General features: G+C 45.9%; 1 protein-coding gene across 3 annotated transcripts in view; it reads left to right on the top strand.

The window, feature by feature from the left end:
* Window positions 1–20,480, top strand: part of LOC126412213 (mitochondrial mRNA pseudouridine synthase RPUSD3-like) — a 122,652-nt gene extending 102,172 nt beyond the window's left edge. For 2 of the 3 annotated variants that reach the window (XM_050081696.1, XM_050081698.1), the window contains exon 5: window positions 20,264–20,480. In XM_050081696.1, the coding sequence (XP_049937653.1) occupies window positions 20,264–20,455 (192 nt within the window). In that variant the 3' untranslated portion in view covers window positions 20,456–20,480. Of the gene's footprint in view, window positions 1–19,858; window positions 20,048–20,263 lie in introns of all 3 variants that reach the window. The other variant, XR_007575260.1, reaches the window with a different exon arrangement.
* Window positions 20,481–23,248: the final 2,768 nt, after the last annotated feature.

Here is a 23,248-nt window from a genome sequence, read left to right as displayed (position 1 = left end):
TACATTTATCCTCTAGCCATCCCTGCTTAGCCATTTGTACTTCCTGTCGATCTCATTTTTGAGATGTTTGTATTCCTTTTTGCCTGCTTCGTTTACTGCTTGTTTATATTTCCTCCTTTCATCAATTAAATTCAATATTTCTTCTGTTACCCAAGGATTTCTACTAGCCCTTGTCTTTTTACCTACTTGATCCTCTGCTGCCTTCACTACTTCATCCCTCGAAGCTACCCATTCTTCTTCTACTGTATTTCTTTCCCCCATTCCTGCCATTTGTTCCCTTACGCTATGCATGCTTCAATAATAGTTGACATGCAATTTTATTAGGTGATACATTAAATAGGCTTGGAGGAGAACTTGTGGGGTCACTGTTAAGTTTCTTTAGCAGCCTCCTCGCCTTGCAGCTGTTCTATTTCATGTCTGGTCGTGTCATTTTCTTCTTGTTGCTAATACAGCATTCAATAGCTCCTCACCTATCTGAGTCATTTCTTCAGGGAATAAGTCAGCTTCAAATAGATGTTTGTATTTCCAGAAGAGAGCTTGAATCGCTATTAAATCCACAGATGTAAGATAGTGTGCATGCTCAAGGAATGTATCTTAGAGAGATGATTCTAACTAATTTGATAAACCTAGCATAGAACTCTGGGTTTGGCTCAAGTTTGTCACTGAACTCCCACTGAGCTCTCTTAAAATTCAGTCTTTTAAACTGGGCAGTTTGTGGACCAAACTGCTATGGTCATCGGTCCCTTTTTCCAAAACTTAAAAACACCCACACAGAATAAAAACGAACAATGGAAAAGATGACAGACGACACAGCACAAGAGAAACTTAGACAAAACGAATCAAAATCACACAGAGTGTGACAGTGGTTGGCTGACCACAGAGAAAAAAAGGGAAAAGCCAACCACCGAGAAACATATTAAAAACTCAGTCTAAAACCGTAGGCCAAAAGCCAGACTCAACACTAAATAAAGATAAACACTTAGAGCAAATGATTAAAGCCCCCTGCCCGAATAAAACGCAAAACTAAGCCCGCCTTCGCAGTGTCATCAGTTAAAAGGCAGGGAGCGTATCAGGCAGCGCAAACGTGTGCCTGAGCACACTTAAAAGTGGACAGTCCAACAAAATGTGGACCACCGTCAAAGCCAACCCGCATCGACATAGAGGCGGGTCCTCATGCTGCAGTAAAAAGCTGTGTGTCAAGGAGGTGTGGCCAATGTGGAGCCGGCAAAGGACTACTGAGTCCCTGCGAGTGGCTCGCAGGGATGACCGCCACACATCCGTCGTCTCCTTGACAGCACGGAGTTTGTTAGGGGTGGTCAGATCGCACCATTCAGCATCCCAAAGCGAGAGAACGGCGTGGCGTAAGACTGCCCGCAGATCAGTCTCCGGGAGGCCTACCTCCAGAGTTGGTTCACTGGTGGCCTGTTTGGCCAGGCTGTCAACATGTTCATTGCTGGGTATCCCAACGTGGCCTGGGGTCCACACAAAGACCACAGAGCGGCCGCAACGGGCAAGAGCATGGAGTGACTCCTGGACAGCCATCACCAGACGAGAGCGAGGGAAACACTGGTTGATAGCTTGTAAACCGCTCAGGGAGTCACTACAGATAACGAAGGACTCACCTGAGCAGGAGCGGATATACTCTAGGGCATGAAAGATGGCGACCAGCTCGGCAGTGAAAACGCTGCAGCCAGCCGGCAAGAATCGTTGTTCGTAATGGTCCCCTAGAGTTAGTGCATAACCGACACGACCAGCAACCATCGAACCTTCAGTGTAAAACACGCCAGAGCCCTGATAGGTGGCTAGGATGGAATAAAAGCGGCGGCGGAAGGCCTCCGGATGGACTGAGTCCTTCGGGCCCTGTGCCAATTCGAGCAAGGGCAGGTCACACACCACGGGGGTGTACGCAGAGGGGCCCAGAAAGGAGGTGAAAGAGGGAAAACCCCAAACCCAGAAGAAGCTCTCTAGGCTCATGGAACGCGATCGTGCAACCCAACCGGGGCCAACGTTCTGGGAGATGGACGGCCAACTGCGGGAACAGGAGACGATAATTAGGATGCCTGGGCAAGCTACAAACATGCGTATCATAAGCGACCAGTAAACGTTGGCGCTGTAACCGCAGTGGAGGGACACCTGCCTCCACAAGTATGCTGTCCACAGGACTGGTCCGGAAAGCACCAGTTGCAAGTCGGATCCCGCTGTGAAGGATTGGGTCCAGCACATGCAATGCAGAACCATAAGCCAGGCTCCCATAATCCAGACGGGACTGGATTAACGCCTGGTAGAGCTGTAAGAGGGTAGAGTGGTCGGCACCCCAGCTGGTGTGGCTCAAGCATCGCAGAGCATTAAGATGCCGCCAACACATCTGTTTAAGCTGCCAAATATGTGGGAGCCAAGTCAACTGGGCATCAAAAACCACACCCGAAAAACGATGGGTCCCCACCACAACAAGAAGTTCGCCAGCAAGGTAAAGCCGCGGCTCAGGCTGAACTGTTCGTCGCCGGCAGAAATGCATAACGCAGGTCTTGGCAGCCGAAAACTGGAAGCCATGCGCTACAGCCCAAGACTGTGCCTTATGGATAGCACCCTCCAGCTGATGTTCGGCAGCTGCAATGGAGCTATAGTAGAGGCAGAAGTCGTCAGCGTACAAGGACACTGAGACAGACGTTCCCACCACCGCAGCGAGACTGTTAATGGCAATTAAAAACAGGCAGACACTTAAAACAGATCCCTGTGACACCCCATCCTCCTGAACTTGGGAGGAACTATGGGAGGCTGCAACTTACACGTGGAAGGTTCAATGCGACAAAAAATTTTGGATGAAAATCGGCAGTGGACCCCGAAGACCCCAACCATGAAGCGTAGAGAGGATGTGATGTCGTATCGTACGCCTTCCGCATGTCAAAAAATACAGCGACGAGGTGCTGATGGCGGGCAAAGGCCGTCCAGATGGCTGACTCCAGGCTCACTCAACTCAATCGCCAGCTCACCATCCATTTGAGCAACTTGCAAAGAATGTTGGTGTGGCTAATGGGGCGGTAGCTGTCCACCTCCAGAGGGTTCTTGCCAGGTTTCAAAACGGGGATAACAATACTTCCCCGCCATTGCGACAGAAACTCTCCCTCGACCCAGTGGCAGTTGTAAAGGTTGAGGAGGCGTCGCTGGCAGTCCACTGAAAGGTGTTTCACCATCTGACAGTGGATGCGATCAGGGCAAGCGGCTGGGGCACTGTGAAATTCCCACTCACTGAATGGAACATTGTAGGATTCAGGATGGTGGGTGGGAAATGAAAGGCTCCGACGTTCCATCCACTCTTTAATGGAGCGGAAGGCCAGTGGGTAATTCGCAGAAGCGGAACTCAGAGCAAAATGCTCTGCCAAGCAGTTTGCAATTACGTTGGAGTCAGTACAAACTGCTCCATTCAGTGAGAGCGCAGGGACGCTGACCGGGGTCCGATAGCCATAGAGGCGTCTAGTCTTGACCCAGACCTGCGATGGAGAGACATGGAGGCCAATGGTAGAGACATACCGTTCCCAGCACTCCTGCTTACATTGGTGGATAAGGTGGTGGGCCCGTGCACGCAACCGTTTGAAGGCAATGAGGTGTTCTATGGAGGGATGTCGTTTGTGACGCTGGAGCGCCCGCCGGCAATCTTTAATCGCCTCAGCAATCGCTGGCGACCACCAAGGCACAGTCCTCCGCCGAGGGGACCCAGAAGAACTGGGAATGGCAGTAACGATGCCGGTGGTGACTGAGTGAACCACCGCATCAATGGCTTAAGTCCCAGTCAGCCTTATTCATAGCCCACCTGCAAGGGTGCCCAGAAGACTGACGCTGTGGCAGTGACAGAAAGATCGGAAAGTGGTCACTACCACACAGGTCATCATGCACTGTCCATTGGACAGACAGTAAGAGGCTAGGGCTGCAGATCGAAAGGTCGATGGTGGAGTACGTGCCATGTGCCACACTGAAATGTGTGAAGACACCATCATTTAAAATGGAAAGATCGAGCTGTGCCAATACATGCTCAATGGTGGCGCCTCGACCTGTTGCCACTGACCCACCCCACAGAGAGTTATGGGCGTTTAAGTCACCCAGTAACAAGAAAGGTGGCGGCAATTGGGCTATCAGCGCAGCGAGGACATGCTGTGGGACATCACCATCCGTTGGAAGATACATACTGCAGACAGTAACAGCCTGTGACGTCCATACCCGAACAGCGACAGCCTCTAAAGGTGTTTGTAGAGGGACAGACTCGCTGTGAAGAGTGTGGAGGACATAGATGCAGACGCCACCAGACACCCTTTCATAAGCTGCCCAGTTCTTATAATAACACTGATAGCCATGGGGGGGTGGGGATTCGCATCACTGGAAACCAAGTTTCCTGAAGGGTGAAGGCTGATACGTTGTTGGAGCTTAGCTAGATGGTGGAAGAAACCGCTGCAGTTCCACTGGAGGACGATATTGTCCATGGCTCAGAAAGGCGTGAAGGGACTGGAGAGGCAGATTACGCCACTGGGTCACTTGCGGCCATCGATTCAGTACCCGCGCAAGTGACATCCATTGCGTCCGAGGGGCCGGTGAGATCCAGGTCTTCAGCAGATGCCAGAATCTCAACCTCATCCTCAGACGCGGAGCTTGTAGGAAGCGGTGGGACAGGTGCCACCGCACTGTCCTGATTCTTGGGAACCTTCTTCTTTTTCTGCTTCTCGCGCTGTGCCTTCGGTGGTTCAGGCTGGGAGGGCTTTACTGGGTCAGTCTCAGGGACAGATGACGACCGTGAGGCCCTACGACCAGCGACTGGTGGTTGTTTCAGCCACTTGCAGGTGTCCGCTTTTCCGCTGGTCAGAACTTGCGGAGGGAGGTCCCCAAGGGACCCTTTCCTGGCGAGAGTAGCCGAAGAAGTCTTACTCTTCTCCTGCTGGGAAAGGGGAAATGATGTCCCCTATGGTTGGGGGGGGGGGGGGGGTGTTGCTCCTGGAGTAGATGGAGGAGGAGCAACAGGGAGTGAAGTGGCCCCCCACCATCAAGGGGGCAGGTCTGGTCCTTCGACTCAGAGCTGACTGGATGTGTTACAGCTGACGTAACTGTAGCAGGATGACAGTGGCGGCATAAGAAGACGTCATGCGCACGGGATGAAGCTGCTCAAATTTTCGTTTAGACTCCGTGTAGGTCAGTCGGTCCAGGGTCTTAATTTCCATTATTTTCCTTTCCTTCTGCAGAATTGGACAGTCCGGCAAGCAAGGGGGATGGTGCTCTCCGCAGTTGACACAGATCGGAGGCAGGGCACATGGAGTATCAGGATGGGATGGTCGACCACAATCGCTACATACGAGGCTGGAAGCACAGCGTGAAGACATATGGCCGAACTTCCAACACTTGAAGCACCACATCGGGGGAGGGATATATGGCTTTACATCACAATGGTGGACCATCACCTTGACCTTCTCAGGTAATCTGTCACCCTCGAAGGCCAAGATGAAGGCACCGGTGGCAACTTGATGATCCCTCGGACCCCGGTGGGCGCGCTGGATGAAATGGTCACCTCATCGCTCTAAGTTGGTCCTAAGCTCGTCATCGGACTGTAAAAGGAGATCCCTGTGGAAAATAATGCCCTGGACCATATTTAAGCTTTTATGGGTCGTGATAGTTACCGAAACATCCCCCAGCTTCTTACAAGTGAACAAGGCCCGTGACTGTGCAGGGGATGCCGTTTTTATCAAGATTGAACCGGAACGCATTTTCGACAAGCCCTCCACCGCCCTGAACTTGTCCTCTAGTTGCTCTACAAAGAACTGAGGCTTCACAGATACAATGGATTCACCATCAGCTCTGATACAGAAGAGATACCGGGGCGAATACGTTTCACTGTCATTCATAGCCTTTCATTCCTCCCATGGTGTGGCCAGGGAGGGGAACGATTTGGGGTCTTACACATTAGCTTTAAACTGAGCCCTCGAACGCTTAGAGACTGCTGGTGGCTGGCCACCAGCAAGAGATGATGTGCCATGCTTCATTGCGTGTCATCCACCCTAATGCCACCTACTCCGACCAAGGCCCCTCCCCATGGGCACCACCCAGCCACAGCAAGGGCCACCTGGCAGGATGGCCATTGCCAGGAGTCCCGATGCCCCAGGGAGATAAGCATCTACTCCTTGGCATACATGGGGAGTTAACGCGCAGGCATCAATAGAACGATCCCTGTGTTGTCAGGGGGCTACAACCAACAGGGTACATGGCAGCCCCATCACAATGGACTGGCTACCGTGCTGGATTTTAGGTGACATGTAGTCTATGGTCGCCGTCAGTGCGGAAAGTGCACGCAGGAACGTATCCATGCCCAAGAGATGGAGAGCAGGCAGGACTTGCAATGCAACGACGAATAAGCTGACGAAAGTTCTCAATGCAAGGTGGACACAATGCACCAAGTAAGGCGCCCTTCCCCAATCGGCTCGCTCTTCGGAAAAATTTTGAGATATGGAGGTCAAACCCGACAGGGGACCATCACATAACGCCGAAATATTTGAGACTCATGTTAGTGACCTCTTACGACAGGCAGGAATACCGCGGACCTATTCTTACCCCCGAACCCGCAGCGGGGCTACGTGAATGCATTCCCATGGTTGGCATGGAGTGGGCCAGGGGCACAGAGGCGTTGGGAGATGCCTGTTGCAGGGTACACTGCCCACAAGCTGTGACAAAACAGACAATTTCACCATCATCATCACCTGGCTAGAAAACATGTCTCCTAGCTAACAGTTTAGTTTGTGAAACTTCACATTGGCCATGGTGGAGAAAGCGTAAGAACCTTGTGCCATAACGAGGCGGGAATGACTGCTCTGGAGAGAGGTCTTCAGTGGACAACAATAGAACACCATCAAAAACAGAGAGGTGATACTGTAAGGAAACATACTTGTGCAGGGGGTCCGAAGCCCGTCCCAGCAGTTTATTTGGCCAGCCCTGTTGAACCTGGATCAGGACCTACAGGAAGGTGGAACAAGGCGTCCACATTGGCATGTTTGGACTAGGTTGAAAATGGATTTCGTAATTGTAGCAAGACAAGAACAGAGTATTGTAGGGAGTGTGCTGCCTTGTCAGGCAAGGAAGTGTGAGAGGGGCTAAACAAGGAAACCAAGGGTTTATAGTCAGTAATAAGGTGAAACTTGGAGTCATACAAAAAAAACTACAAATTTCTGGAGAGAATGGGCAATGCCGAGAGCTTTTTCCACCTGAGAGTAATGCTGTGAGGGACCAGAATGAGAGATTTAGAGGCAAAAGCAACAGGTCATTCAGATCAGTCAGCATATTGGAGCGCTGGGATCCCGCTGAGGCTGTACTGTGAGGCATCTGTCACCAAAACCATGCGCTGGGCCGGAGAGACAAGGGGCCAAGAGTCGTTTAGTTGTCAACGTTTGAAAAACATGTTCACAGTCCAGGCTCAAGCAAAAAGTTATGTTCTTGCATGCAACGGGAGGGCCATTGTGCCTGCCCCAGCAGGAGTTTATGGTAGTAGGCTGTCTTCCCTACGAAGGCCTGAAGCTCGTTCGTGGATGAAGGACGAGGCCTAATGTAACAGTGGGAGATGCGGTCTGGCAGAGAGCAAATCTCACCCAATGAGACCTCAAACCCCAAATAAACAACAGAAGGTTGAAAGAACTGAGATTTTGCGAGATTAAACTGTAAGCCTACGGACTGTAAGACAGAAAACAAACTGTGCAAATTTTTCAGGTGATTGGCTGTGGAGGAGCCTGTGAAAACAATATCATCCAGATGATTCATGCAACCTGGGACAGGTGTTGTCACTTGCTCTAAAAATTATTGGAAAATAGCAGAGACACTAGCCACACCAAACAGAAGGCTTAAATGTTGACAGAGACCAAAAGGAGTATTCAAAACAAGAACTCACAGAGTCTCTTCTTCCACAGGAACCTGCAGATACTTCAGACAAATCAGTTTAAGAGAACTTCCCAGTATTTTCACCAACAATTCCTCTTGTTGTGGGAGAAGATACATTTCCACAATTGACTGTGTGTTGACAGTAGTACTGAAGTTTCCCCAATGGCTTCAGAATTGCAACCAGTATAGATGACTATAACATGTTGCACCATACCTAGAGATTGAAATCTGTCCAATTCTGCCTACCATTTGATCTTTCAGGGTAACAGGAATAGGATACATATGACAAAAATGAGGCCAAACTGCGGATTTCAAAGAAATATGAGGAGAAAAATTTGTAGCTTTCCTTATACCTTTCGAAAAAAGGTCTGAAAATTTTCTTGCACAGTGTTTCCAATTGAGAATACGGTAGCTGATCGTACACGAGGTGAACTTAGTTTATCACAGACAATCCAAATACCTGAAATGTGCCCATCATGAACAAGCTCTCAACACCAGCATCAGCAACTACCAAAAAGTAATGGAATGAACCACCAATGTGTAAGAGGCAGATGCCGTCAAGTGTTCCAGCAGCGCAATGTTCTGTTTGCTATAACTGACTAGCTTCCGTGTGACTGGTGTTAATGGTGGAAAGCCTGAACTCTCATCAGTTTGAGAATTTAATAACATCACTGCAGCGCATGTGTCAACCTGTAGCTGGAGCACTTTGCAAAACACACTTAACTCGATAAACAATCTGGGAGAAGTCAGAAGCATTGGGGTCACACAGTTGACGTCCATATCCATATTCTGAGCAACCTTCAGCAAACGACACATGGAGGCAATGTGTACTTACTTCTGGTAAGCATTACAAGTAGCCCAGCATTGAAATCTGCAGCAATTTGCGGAAGAGTTGCACATTTGTCACGTCAAATGATTCTCTTCACTCATCGTTGGTTCTGTTCTTCCAGGATCTTTTTCCAGCCACAATGACGTCGGAGATTTGATATTTTACTGGGTTCCTGTGACTCACGGTACACTAGTGAAATAATCATACTGGAAAATCAGCGTCCCATTGCTCGTGCACCAACTGTAACACCATGTTCAAACTCACTTAAATGTTGATAACCTGCCGTTGTAGCAGCAGTAATCAATCTAACAACTGTGCCAGACACTTGTTTCTTATATAGGCATTAACTAGAAAATATCTTTTCAAATATGGTGTGTGAGTGAACAGCCATTGCAAATGTAAGTGCATGTAAACAGCAAAGGAAAACACAATAATATTCTGTTTATGATCAGTGTGGTGAAGTTTTGTAATTGGGATTGGTTAGAGGACTGTCGAGTCCTTTTACTAATAAGTTAAGATGTTCTTTCAGGTTAGATTTGAACCATCAATCTGTGGACATCGCCTTAAGAGATTCGACAGTTTGCCGCTCTAATAATTGAGGTGTAGTTAGGTAGAATGACAATTTTCACTAGGACTTTAATGTCGTTGAATGATGCTATCCTTTGCTGTAACATTCAGAGAGCACATCTCATAGATAAATTAATGTTAACTTCACAGTGCGACATTTTTTCAATTAAGTTAGTGAACTTGTGCATTTACAGGGTGGCAAGTTGCCAGTACAGTGCAACCACATTTTAGGCATCTTCTCATTGTCTGGAATACTCAGAAACAACTTTTCAGGCATTTCTGTAGATGTGTTTGTACAATATGGTATTACACAGCATTTGTAACCCATTTCCCAAAATGTGACATCACTGTGAATTAGCATTACGACAGCAGCGAGCTAGCCAGTGACTGTCACAGGTATCACGAGCCGAATGGAGAGTTTTAGTGGGTGTTTAAGTTATTTGAATTTCATTTCCATTTTTATAAAAGAATACTGAAATTCAAGAGGAAAAAACAGCATGTTGGGAGCATAAAATGACATAATTAATAATTTAAGACAATTTCCAGGAGGGATATCATAATGCTAGTTAAGAAGGTAGTCCCCGGCGATTTATTATTATTATTATTTCTTTCTTGTCTCAGACGTTATGTCTGGTTAAAAATGGAAGGTGACGCGGACCTTGATCAAGCGTGACTTCCTTTTAACTGTACGGTATATGTTACATTGCATTTAGGAACTTTCGGGTAATTGAACAAGTGTCAATAATTACAGATTTCTGTAATTGTATATATAAGTTTGGATGTACTGGTGGATTATTATTATTATTATCCCACTTTATTGTAGTGTACACCCCAAGTTCACCGGAAACTTTGTTATCGAGTTACAAGGTGATCTGTGAAAAAGTGTCTCCAAAAACCATTCACAGCAGGAGGACAAATATAGTTGACACTGCAGCCAGTGTGACAAGGTGTAATTTCTACGATGGCCTACAAGGCATTATGTAAATTATGAATGTCCTTGAACTTCAGATCGCACCAACCTGTTGTACCTTCTGCACAAAATCGGGTGAAAAGCGTACTGAGCAAACGGGAGTGGATGAGGGCTGCCACACAGGCCCACACCACTACCATGAACATAAGTGTTTAATGACCCATCAACAATGTGATCATTAGAGACGGAGTACAAACTCGGATTAGGGAAGGAAATTGGCCATGCCCTTTCAAAGGAACCATCCCGGCTTGAAACGATTTAGGGAAATCACAGAAAACGTAAATTAGTATGGCCAGAGACGGGTTTAAACCCCTCCCGAATGTGAGTCTAGTGTGCTAACCACTGCCCCGCTCAGTAAACACACGATTTTGATCAGAATTTGAAACTGCGTTCTCTACCAGCATTCATGGCTATTTTGTGTTATCTTAAAAAGTCTATTTTTGGTGCATGCTTTTGTCTCAATGTTTTGGGCGAAAAACATGAATTTGTCTCAACATGTCACTGTTAAAATTTAAAATTTTTAATTTGTCCTGTAAAGGACTTAACAAAATTATTATGTTATGGGTCCAATAGGAGGTCTTCGGGAATTTCCGTCCATGACTGATGCTGCAGGTGCAAGAGATCCTTACACCTGATGCTGCAGTTACAGGAAGCATCTGATGTGGACACAAGAAACAAAAGTGTCAGGAATAAAACTATATCATCAAATTGAGAGTCACTTTTTTGAAATTTTTTTTTTTTTTTTTTTTTTTTTTTTTTTTTTTTTTTTTTTTACTGAAACAAGAGGGCTCTCCCATTAATGGTACAACCTGCAACATAGTGGGCATGACATTCTGTCGGCCATCTACTTTCACGGGAAAGACTAGTTAATCAGACACAACTTTAGTTGTATTGGCTGGAAAAGCTGCTAGATGTGTTGTCTAACCAGAACCAAACTTAGGAATTCTGGTTTAAGGGTATCATTTAACTATATCCATTAGATGGGGCACAAAAAGAATGGATCGCAGTGAAACAGATGTTTCAGCATATACAGCAGTATTGCAAAAAGTAACACAATGAAGTTACGACTATTAAGTGTCACAGGTTTTAGTGCTGTATTGTTTCAACCTACACCTACCTTAAGCAAAGATCTGTACATGGCCACAAACTGGCTGTGCATAAAATACCAATAGATTGTGTTACCAGTAACAAATAAAGATTAGTTAAGATATAGTTAGGATAATTGGTTACCTGGTAAGTGAGACTGAATTATAGGATGTTCAAGAATTTTGTTGTGGGACAAGGATTGTACTGGCTTGGAGGTAATATGTTTCTGTGGGAATAAGAGTTCATTGTTTTAGGATTGTAAGAAGCTGAGAAAAGCGGTTAAACTATAACAGCCTGATGGAATTTCAGCAAGGAGAATCTGCTGGTATTGCAGTATTATGGACACTCCACTGAGCCAGTCACTTCACACCCTAGACAGCTGGAAGTCTATGACTCAGGTGGCCTAATTTCCCCATGACCAGCCCACAGTTCTGTTTCGAGTTGAGGTGAAGAAACCAGTATGGTAGCGGAACAAGCACAGTACATACCGGGTGATCAAAAAGTCAGTATAAATTTGAAAACTGAATAAATCACGGAATAATGTAGATAGAGAGGTGCAAATTGACACACATGCTTGGAATGACATGGAGTCTTATTAGAACAAAAAAAATAAAAAAAAAAAAAAATAATAAAAAAAAAAAATACAAAAGTTCAAAAAATGTCTGACAGATGGCGCTTCATCTGATCAGAATAACAATAATTAGCATAACAAAGTAAGAAAGCAAAGATGATGATCTTTACAGGAAATGCTCAATATGTCCACCATCATTCCTCAACAATAGCTGTAGTCGAGGAATAATGTTGTGAACAGCACTGTAAAGCTTGTCCGGAGTTATGGTGAGGCATTGGCATTGGATGTTGTCTTTCAGCATCCCTAGAGATGTCGGTCGATCACAATACACTTGCGACTTCAGGTAACCCCAAAGTCGGTACTCGCATGGACTGAGGTCTGGGGACCTGGGAGGCCAAGCATGACAAAAGTAGCGGCTGAGCACACAATCATCACCAAACAATGCATGCAAGAGATCTTTCATGCGTCTAGCAATATGGGGTGGAGCGCCATCCTGCATAAACATTGTACGTTCCAGCAGGTGTTTATCAGCCAGGCTAAGGATGATGTAATTCTGTAACATATCGGCGTACCTCTCACCCGTCACGGTAGCAGTTACAAAACCAGAATCATGCATTTCCTTGAAGCAAAAAGGCCCCATAACAGTAGATGTGGTAAATCCAACCCATACCGTGACTTTCTCGTCGTGCAATGGAATTTCCACGACAGTTGTAGGATTTTCGGTAGCCCAAACTCTGCAGTTGTGGGCGTTGACAGACCCTCGGAGCATGAAATGAGCTTCGTCGGTCCACAACACATTACTCAACCAATCGTCATCTTCCACCATCTTTTTAAATGCCCACTAAATCGCCAGGTAACAGCTCATGATGCCGATAGATTTTGTACAGATAGCATCGGAGGGTACGTCTCAGTGCCAACCAAACAGTAGTGTATGGAATGCCAGTGCGACTGCTTGAGCGCTGACTTCCCCGTGCATAGACAAACCCGCTACAGTCTCCATTTCTTCCTGAACTGTCTCAGCAGCTCGGTCGGCCACTACGGTCGGTGTCTGTCATCTAAACAACCCGTGGCTTCGAACTTTGAAATCATTCTCGCCACATTTGTCAACGAACCTTTACCGGTTCGAATCCCCTTCCTATGGCAATAGGATCGTAACGCTGAACTAGCACATTCCCCATTCTGATAATACAGCTTCGCTAAAAGCTCCTTTTCAGGTAACGCCAACATGCTGCGACTGCTGGCGCATCTGATTCCTGTGACTGCTGGCGCGTCTGATTCTCTCTCTCTCTCATTACAGCTCCTTTTATACACGATTGTCATGCGCAGTCACTGACGTTTTGCTGCCCAGCGCCATCTGTCGGACATTTTGTGAAGTTTTTTTGGTTCTAATGAAACCCCATGTCATTTCATGCATGTGTGTTAATTTGTACCTCTCTATCTACATTATTCCGTGATTTATTCAGTTTTCAAATTTATACTGACTTTCTGATCACCTGATATGTTGAGGAGGACCTTGCTCATCCTCTTGCTCACAAAACTTTGTGAACAGGGGCCCTGTCATCTTAGAGCACTGCGTCACCATTGGGGAATAAACATTGCACCGTGGGATGGACCCGATTGACCAAAATAGTCACACAACTTTTTGCAGTAATGGAACCGTGCAGAGTAACCATGGGTGGGAGGGGAGGGCGGCAGAAATATACGGCTGCCCAAAATCTAAATTACAGCCATTTTTCACTTTGTATTCTAGGTGTGGGACAGCATACAACAGATGTAAGCCCAGGCAGAAGTTGAAAGCAGTGTGAAACAGGACTCATTGGATCAAATTACATTATTCCATTGCTCCAGTGCAGGTTTTTATGGCTTGTCACCACATTTTCCTGCTGCGGACATTTACATTACTGATGTGGTTTAGGAGTTCCAGCTGTCTCAGCAATTCACAGCTTATAGAGCTCCTTTCATGTTGTTTTGGTGCCGACAGGATTCATGAGTGAGACATTCAGTGCTACAATGAATTTAACAGCCATTATACTCTTCTTTTTTGTCACAATACTCTTCAGTGACTGTCTCGATCCCACAACACACACTTTTGTACTAATGACTTAGTGAATGATGATTTTTTCCACTTTCCCTGTATGCTGTATAAATCTTAGGTATGGTGCCTCATGGAACGCCACACACTTTGGCTACTTTACTTACAGCAGCACTCACCAGACGAGCCCCAATAGTTTATCCCTTTTCAAATTCACTAAGCTCTCACATAACAACACAGTTACCAGAATACTTCTTGCGCTTTTAAAAAGGACAACTGCTGAAATTTTAATTTTATTTGATTCTACGGTTCATTTTTAATAATTGTGCATACTTTGTATGTAAAATAAATGCTACATGTACAGTCTGCAGTGCAAGTTCTTGTTAACACTGCCATAGTTGCTGTGACCAAATTCACTAGCTAATACCAATTGAATGTATCTGAAAACTTTTGTGTTCTGACACAAAGGCAATATGATATTGAAGGTAATTTAGTAATGAATTACTGCAACAGTATCAATGTACGGAGAAGGCTGAAAATCTGATATGTGACTTTATAAAAGTGGAAACAACTTTAAGAAATGAATAAATAGAAAAAGTAACACACATTATCATCAGCAGCACGTCTTGCGTATTCTGTATAGGTACTCCTTGGGATCATTTATTGACTGCCAGTTTCTATGCATTTACTGTTGATCTTTTGCTCCAGGCTTCTGGAAGTGGCTTCATTATATTGTTTTTATTTTCAACATATGTTAAAGAGGAGACTGAAGTGTATTTACAGTGCGAGAAAGGGTATACTTCATGTTCCAGTTTCCAATGCAATTCTTTTGCACTCATAAATTTGTGTTGATACTTTTGGATTAAAGGATACCACTCACCGAAATGCAGAAGCTGTGATTTGTCGATAGGCAAATACAAAAAGGAACAAAAATTGCTATAGTTTAGTCGCCGTAAGTTGATACCTGACAGTTGAAGTGGGGTGGGTGTGGCAGCTTCATGGAGGTGCCTCTATCAGTAATGGAACATAATTTTGTAAATGTTTCCATGGCAATGCCTCAGTGTTGTCACATATCTTTAGACAGCTACAGTTTTCACCTACAGGCATTAATGCTTCGCAGTTGTAAGCTGGCAACAGCACTATGAACTGTCGGGGATCTACCTATGCTGTCTCGACTGTAGCTTTTATAATCATTTCTTGAGCTAGAATAAAAGGTGCGCGTGCGTACTGTGCCAGTTGGACGCAATGCAAACACTGCATTTCAGCAGGTGGCCTGGGTTGTAAAGCTTTGGAATGTAGCGTGTCATAATGAGTTGCACGATGGGCCAGCAGATGGTGAACTTTGTTCTTCACAGCAGTTTGGTGGTGGTCATTCATCCTGTTGACAGTTGGTTGGTAGTCATATTAATATAACAAGCTGTGCAGCGTTTTTCAGCAGAGATGATGTGACATGCCTGCTTTCACCGGTGGCCCAGCCTCTGATGAAGTAGGATTATCCTGTGACAGGACTGGAGGAGAAAATGGTGGGTGTGTGGAATGGGCAGATCATGCACCCGTCTTCCACACGGGATATGATCCTTGTGGAAAGGGGTTGGGAGTTGCATAGTGGTGGACTAGGTCTTGCACCTGGGTCTTCCTGAGGGATATGATTTTTGGGTGAGTGATGGAAATACTGTAATAGGGTGGGAAGGATCTTAGGTAGGATGTCCCTCATTCCAGGTCATGTTGCTAAGAATATGGCTCGGTTGTTCCAGTCCAAGGTGATGACAGGTATGCTGCTTTTTAGCTGATTCTTGATTCTTGGTGGTGATGGGAGGATTGGGGGTTTGTGAGGATGGGGCACGATTGATTCATTGAGAGAGTATGGGACCAAACAGCGAGGTCATCAGTCCCACGATTCGAAAGGGGGTTGCGTAAGAAAGAGAGTCTGCTAAAAATGAACGGAATCAGTCAGAGGAGTCAAATTGTAAAAGAATGAACATTAAACACACACAGTATAAGCATAAAAGATGAGACCAAATCTAAAAACTGGAAAAAGAGAGGGGGGGGGGGGGGGGGTCATGGGGTCACAGAACGTGAAGACTGCTAAAAGAGTCCCAGTCACAACCAACCCAGCCCTGCTCCAAGACTAAAGGAGAACCTTGTATCTGGAAATAAAAACCACTTTCACGGAGGAAACCGAGGACCCGGTCAACCATCCGTGGATCGTCCGCTAATGTTAAATTTAAGGAAGCAGGAAGACTATATGCAGCATGAAGGGTCAAAAGAAGGGGACATGCCACCAGTATGTGAGACATCGTCAGTCTGGTGCCACAACTACATTGTGGGGGTGGGTCGTTAAGTAGAAGGAAACAGGGTGAACCAGGTATGGCCAATGCGTAAATGACATTAAACAGTGGACTCATTCCGAGAGGGGTGGAAAAAAGTGCCCCAAACTGCAGTAGACTCCTTGATTGTGCGGAGTTTATTACTATGAGCAGTAGTGCTCCAGATGGCATTCCAATGGTGGGCAGAGAGAGATTTGACGTAGATCCGCATATCCGCAGCTGGAATCGGGAAAGGAAAAGGGGGGGGGGGGGTTAAGTATCTGCTTCTCTAGCCAAACGGTCAGCCAGTTCATTCACTGGGATTCACACATGACTCGAGACGCAGAGAAAGACGACGGTGGCATGCTAAAGGGCAGAGAGGTGGTCATGGATGGCAGAGACCAAGGGGTAGCATCAATCGATAGCCTGAAGGTTGCTCATGGAGTCGGAACAAATTAAAACACTATGGAGGGAGGCCTGAGAAACAAAAAGGAGGCCCTGTAAATGGCCAGAAGCTCTGCTGTAAATACACTAGATGATACTGGCAACAAATGGTGCTTGAAGCTGGTAGGAGACGTAAAAGCGTATTCCACCTTATCAGTAGTTTTAGAACCATCAGTGTAAAAGACAGTGACAGTGGCATGCTGGAACTCTGCAAGGATGGCACATACAAGACATCGGTAAACCATAGGAGCAACGGAGACCTTAGGATCCTGGAAGAGAGTGACCCTAATCCGTGGTCTAGGCACCATCTAAGGGGAGGTACGGGAGGAAAGACATGGGGCGCAGTCCAGTGAGTGCAGATGGAGATCCCAGCAGAGGGTAATGAGATGCATGCCAACCAGCAATCCCACCTGTGGGCGGGTGTTAGGAGGGAGACATCCCTCATTGGCAAAGAGCACAGGGTATACAGGATGGTCAAGGAACTAGTGAATGGCGACTGCATAAGAAACAAGGAGTTGGCTCCGATGGATGTGTAGAAGGGGAATCCCTGCTTCTGTGAGGAGACTGTCAACAGGACTAGTGTGAAAGGCACCAATAGCCAGATGCACCCCACAATGATGGACAGGGTCAAGGAGATTCAAAGTGGAAGGAGCTGCTGAGCCATAAACTTGACTACTATAATCGAGTCTGGACAAAACCAGAGCACGGTAAAGATGGGAAAGAGTGGAACGGTGTGCACCCCAAGATGTGTGAGCCAGGAGGCAGAGACCATTAAGCTTCCGCATGCATGTAGTCTTTAGGTGGCGAATGTGGGGCAGCTATGTCAGCTTGTTATCAAAAATAAGGCCCAAGAAACGGGACTGCATTACTACATCAAGGAGCTGGTTGCCTAAGTAAAGTTTTGGATCAGGGTGATGGCGCCTTGGAGCTGGCGCTCAGCAGACGCCATCGAGTGGAAGCTGCATCAGAGGCAAAAATCGTCAACATACAATGCCGGGGCAACTAAAATGTGATGGTACCAAGCCATGTCACATGCCTTATGTAGGTCAAAGAACACTGCAACAAGGTGCTGGCAGTGAGTTAAAGCCTGTCGGATGACCGATTCCAATTGGAGTAAATGGTCAGTTGGAGATTGCTCTTCCCGGAAGCCACACTGATATGGTGACAAAAGGCCCCGAGATTCAAGTACCCAACATAATCTGGAGTTGACCATCCTTTCAAGCAGTTTACAAAGCACATTTGTAAGGCTAACGGGGTGGTAGCTGTCGAGAGACGTTGGGATTTTCCTGGGCTTAAGGACGGGGGTAACTATACTGTCTTGCCATTGTGACGGAAAATCACCCGTGAGCCAGATGTGATTGAAGACCCTGAGGAGCTGTTGCCTATGGGGAACAGCCAAGTGTTGAATCATCTTATTGTGAGTGGAGTCTGGCCCTGTGGCTGTGTCTCGTGAAGAGCTAAGAGCCTGTTCCAGTTCCCATTCAGTGAAAGGAGCATTGTAGGGCTCAATGTGGTGTGGTGCGGGATGAAATGGGAAAAGGGGGGGGGGGTCTGTTCCACTCTGCGTTTCTGAGGATGGGGCATGGGAAATCTCTTGCTGAGGGGGAGGGGGAGTGGGAGTGGGAGTAATGCCTGTCTGTGAGGGCCCTCTTGAGACTTTCAGCATTACTAGCACTGTGCATCCTGCCAGCACCATGTAGGGGCAAAGGAAAGGAAAGGTAGGTGTGTGTGTGTGTGTGTGTGTGTGTGTGTGTGTGTGTGTGTGTGTGTGTGTGTGTGTGTTAACTTCTCTATAGCATTTATAAATTTGTCTTCAGTATAACAACATGACATGTTCTCCTGTATTTTACAATGAATTGAAGGTTTGTTTCATCCCCCAAACAAGCACTGACTCACTTCTGCACTTCACTGTTGAAATTATGGTACATTTTTTGATTGCAGTTTTGTGAGCACTGAAATAATATGTTTGAAATAGAAAGAATTTTTTTTCCATGAGTAACTGAGTTATTTGGTATTTTGTCTTACTGATGATAGAAGGACCTTTACATTTCTTCAACATGCTTAGCCCTTCTGACTTTGAAAGTCAGCATGGGTTTCGAAAAAGACGATCGTGTGAAACTCAACTTGCGTTATTCGTGGATAAGACTCAGAGGGCCATAGACACGGGTTCCCAGGTGGATGCCGTGTTTCTTGACTTCCGGAAGGTGTTTGATACAGTTCCCCACAGTCGTTGAATGAACAAAGTGAGAGCATATGGACTATCAGACCAATTGTGTGATTGGATTAAAGAGTTCCTAGATAACAGAATGCAGCACGTCATTCTCAATGGAGAGAAGTCTTCCAAAGTAAGAGTGATTTCAGCTGTGCCATAGGGGAGTGTCGTGGGACCGTTGCTATTCACAATATACATAAAAGACCTTGTGGATAACATGGTAAGTTCACTGAGGCTTTTTGTGGATGATGCTGTGTTGTAACAATGGTAAATTGTACTGGAATGCAGAAGGACCTGCAACGAATTGATGCATGGTGCAGGGAATGGCAATTTAATCTCAATGTAGATAAGTGTAATGTGCTGCAAATACATAGAAAGAAAGATCCTTTATCATTTAGCTACAATATAGCAGGTCAGCAACTGGAAGCAGTTAATTCCATAAATTATCTGGGAGTAGGCATTAGGAGTGATTTAAAATGGAATGACCATATAAAATTAATCGTCGGTAAAGTAGCCAGTGGAAGACTCTGCAAGAGAGACGCTCAGTAGCTCGGTACCGGCTTTTGTTGAAGTTTGAAGAACATACCTTCACAGAGGAGTCAAGCAGTATATTGCTCCCTCCTATGTATATCTCGCAAAGAGACCACGAGGATAAAATCAGAGATTAGAACCCACACAGAGGCATACCGACAATCTTTCTTTCCATGAACAATACGAGGCTGGAATAGAAGGGAGAACCGATAGAGGTACTCAAGGTACCTTCCGCCACACACCGTCAGGTGGCTTGTGGAGTATGGATGTAGATGTAGATGAAAATTTCATTAAATGAAAAAGCAAAAATAAAATGTGATTTTTTTCTGAATACCACCCAGACTGGGTTTACTTCTATGTATTTTTGTAAATAAGCTGTTCCCATGTTAGCTTAGAGCAATTCTCTTCTGGCAGATCAACGAAAAATAGATGCGACTACAGCTTGTGACTGTTCACGATGCGGCTGGGTAATAGGCAGCTTAACCCGAAAGCTGCACTCATACAGAGTAATTCTTGTAGTAACATTTATTGGATACCCAATCAAGAGGGGGGACCCAAAATTCAACACTCTTGGAAAAACAAGATCCCACCCCCTAGTTTCAGGTCAGTGACTTACACTGACCAGTTTCCTTAACAGTGTTATGCTCGTATGTAGGCCTACATTGTGCCACCAGAGAATACAGTGAAAGATTGTGTAAATTGGCAATCTCTTAGGATGAAAATTGTATAATTTTTAATGAAAGCCTGTTCTTACTATCACAGGCAACAAGAATTTAGTATCAGAGCAATGTATAACAAGATTTTTATTTTCTTTTTCAGAGGTTAAGTAAACAGTTAGTTGCTGCCCTGGAGCTAAAACCTGGTGAAGATCTGATTATACCAGCACACATTCACTTTAAAAGCTTGATTTTAAGAAGTTATGAAGGCAAAAACAATGATCTGATAATTGATGCCCCTCCTCCAGACTATTTTTTGTGGTCTTGTAAAAAATTAATGCTAGAGAGAGCATGAACAAGCAAAATAAATTTTACAATATAACAGCTTGAAAAAATTTATTTCTTAACTGTACAATGCTACTGTTTTAGCATTAGATTCATGTGTTTAATACACATAAGAATCACATAAATAATGTCTTACAATTCTTTCATCCACTGTGAACTAACATAGCTGAACACAGTTTCTGCTTTTTGTAACTAATGTGAGAGAACATGTTTCCCCTTCAGAATTCTCCTCATTAGAATCTTACGTCCTTCCAGTGTAGACATGCGTGTCCTCCAACCATGTATTTTGATTCTTTTAGTTTCTTTGGGCCGTGGGAAATTATTTCTTACTTTGCAGCGGATCTGAGTGACAACTCCTGAAGGAGGATGCAAAAGGGAAGGTGCATTTATTGAATGCATAAATGCATATTGGACAGTAGTCATTGGGTAAAACATGTTAGCAGCATTTCTTGTGCAGCTCCTGAAACCAAAAATTAATGTTACAAAATGCTTCAAAAAGAAAGAAAAAGTAAAATTACATTCTGAACTGCTGTATATATTTCTAATTGTCATGAGAATTTAAATACAATTATATTTTCAAACAGTAGTTACTCAAAGGAGAAAGGCATGCAACTAGATTTATGCAAATGTTCACTCAATAACGACAATACATAGTTGATGTGTAAATCCCCTTCAGCCTCACAGTAGGACATCCAAGATAAAGTGCAAAAAGTAAAATATCCAAAACGTTTGAGGCAGATGATAATCATAGTTCACAGCACACTCCAGACTCCATAATATGATAGTTAAATATTTACAACAGGATCACTTTATATACACTCCTGGAAATTGAAATAAGAACACCGTGAATTCATTGTCCCAGGAAGGGGAAACTTTATTGACACATTCCTGGGGTCAGATACATCACATGATCACACTGACAGAACCACAGGCACATAGACACAGGCAACAGAGCATGCACAATGTCGGCACTAGTACAGTGTATTTCCACCTTTCGCAGCAATGCAGGCTGCTATTCTCCCATGGAGACGATCGTAGAGATGCTGGATGTAGTCCTGTGGAACGGCTTGCCATGCCATTTCCACCTGGCGCCTCAGTTGGACCAGCGTTCGTGCTGGACGCGCAGACCGCGTGAGACGACGCTTCATCCAGTCCCAAACATGCTCAATGGGGGACAGATCCGGAGATCTTGCTGGCCAGGGTAGTTGACTTACACCTTCTAGAGCACGTTGGGTGGCACGGGATACATGCGGACGTGCATTGTCCTGTTGGAACAGCAAGTTCCCTTGCCGGTCTAGGAATGGTAGAACGATGGGTTCGATGACGGTTTGGATGTACCGTGCACTATTCAGTGTCCCCTCGACGATCACCAGTGGTGTACGGCCAGTGTAGGAGATCGCTCCCCACACCATGATGCCGGGTGTTGGCCCTGTGTGCCTCGGTCGTATGCAGTCCTGATTGTGGCGCTCACCTGCACGGCGCCAAACACGCATACGACCATCATTGGCACCAAGGCAGAAGCGACTCTCATCGCTGAAGACGACGCGTCTCCATTCGTCCCTCCATTCACGCCTGTCGCGACACCACTGGAGGCGGTCTGCACGATGTTGGGGCGTGAGCGGAAGACGGCCTAACGGTGTGCGGGACCGTAGCCCAGCTTCATGGAGACGGTTGCGAATGGTCCTCGCCGATACCCCTGGAGCAACAGTGTCCCTAATTTGCTGGGAAGTGGCGGTGCGGTCCCCTACGGCACTGCGTAGGATCCTACGGTCTTGGCGTGCATCCGTGCGTCGCTGCGGTCCGGTCCCAGGTTGACGGGCACGTGCACCTTCCGCCGACCACTGGCGACAACATCGATGTACTGTGGAGACCTCACGCCCCACGTGTTGAGCAATTCGGCGGTACGTCCACCCGGCCTCACGCATGCCCACTATACGCCCTCGCTCAAAGTCCGTCAACTGCACATACGGTTCACGTCCACGCTGTCGCGGCATGCTACCAGTGTTAAAGACTGCAATGGAGCTCCGTATGCCACGGCAAACTGGCTGACACTGACGCCGGCGGTGCACAAATGTTGCGCAGCTAGCGCCATTCGACGGCCAACACCGCGGTTCCTGGTGTGTCCGCTGTGCCGTGCGTGTGATCATTGCTTGTACAGCCCTCTCGCAGTGTCCGGAGCAAGTATGGTGGGTCTGACACACCGGTGTCAATGTGTTCTTTTTTCCATTTCCAGGAGTGTAATTTACTCCATTTGGTAATTACACCTGAACTTCTTTCAGTGAAGAATTGTTAAAGTTTCGCCAGATCTGAGGGCTTATTCATAGAACTCTCAAGAATGATGCTAGGAAAGTAAGTGAAAAACTTAGCATGACAATACTACTGTCCAGTCAAAATATTTTGTAATTTAATGTTGAAAACTAAAATGTTTAAAGAGTTTGGCACTGGTAACTCTACACTGTTGACGATGATTAAAAACAGATCGAATGACAGAGGTGTTAGAGGCAAAGAGAGAATTTGTAAGAATGGCTGAACAAGAGGTTGTAGAAAGATTCAAATAACGCAGGTCTCAGAGCGAGATTTGAAACTTTCCCTGTGTACAGATTGTTCCATAAAATTTCTGGTGAACTACCAGATGTCTGCAACTTGCTGCCATGATATTTCGGCACAGAGTCTTTTGGCCATCCTCGTGTGATTACTGATAGTAAAGGCACTGAGCTTACATTTGTAAGACCCCACCTGCACATGCGCAGTGTGTCTAGTCGGTGTCGCACATTCACTGTTTGTCTGCAAGTATGTGTGCTGC

This window comes from Schistocerca serialis, chromosome 7 (assembly GCF_023864345.2).
Source record: "Schistocerca serialis cubense isolate TAMUIC-IGC-003099 chromosome 7, iqSchSeri2.2, whole genome shotgun sequence".
Classification (NCBI taxonomy): Eukaryota; Metazoa; Arthropoda; class Insecta; order Orthoptera; family Acrididae; genus Schistocerca; species Schistocerca serialis.
The sequence above is the reverse complement of the archived record's forward strand: the minus strand, read 5'-3'. Positions and strand labels throughout refer to the sequence as shown.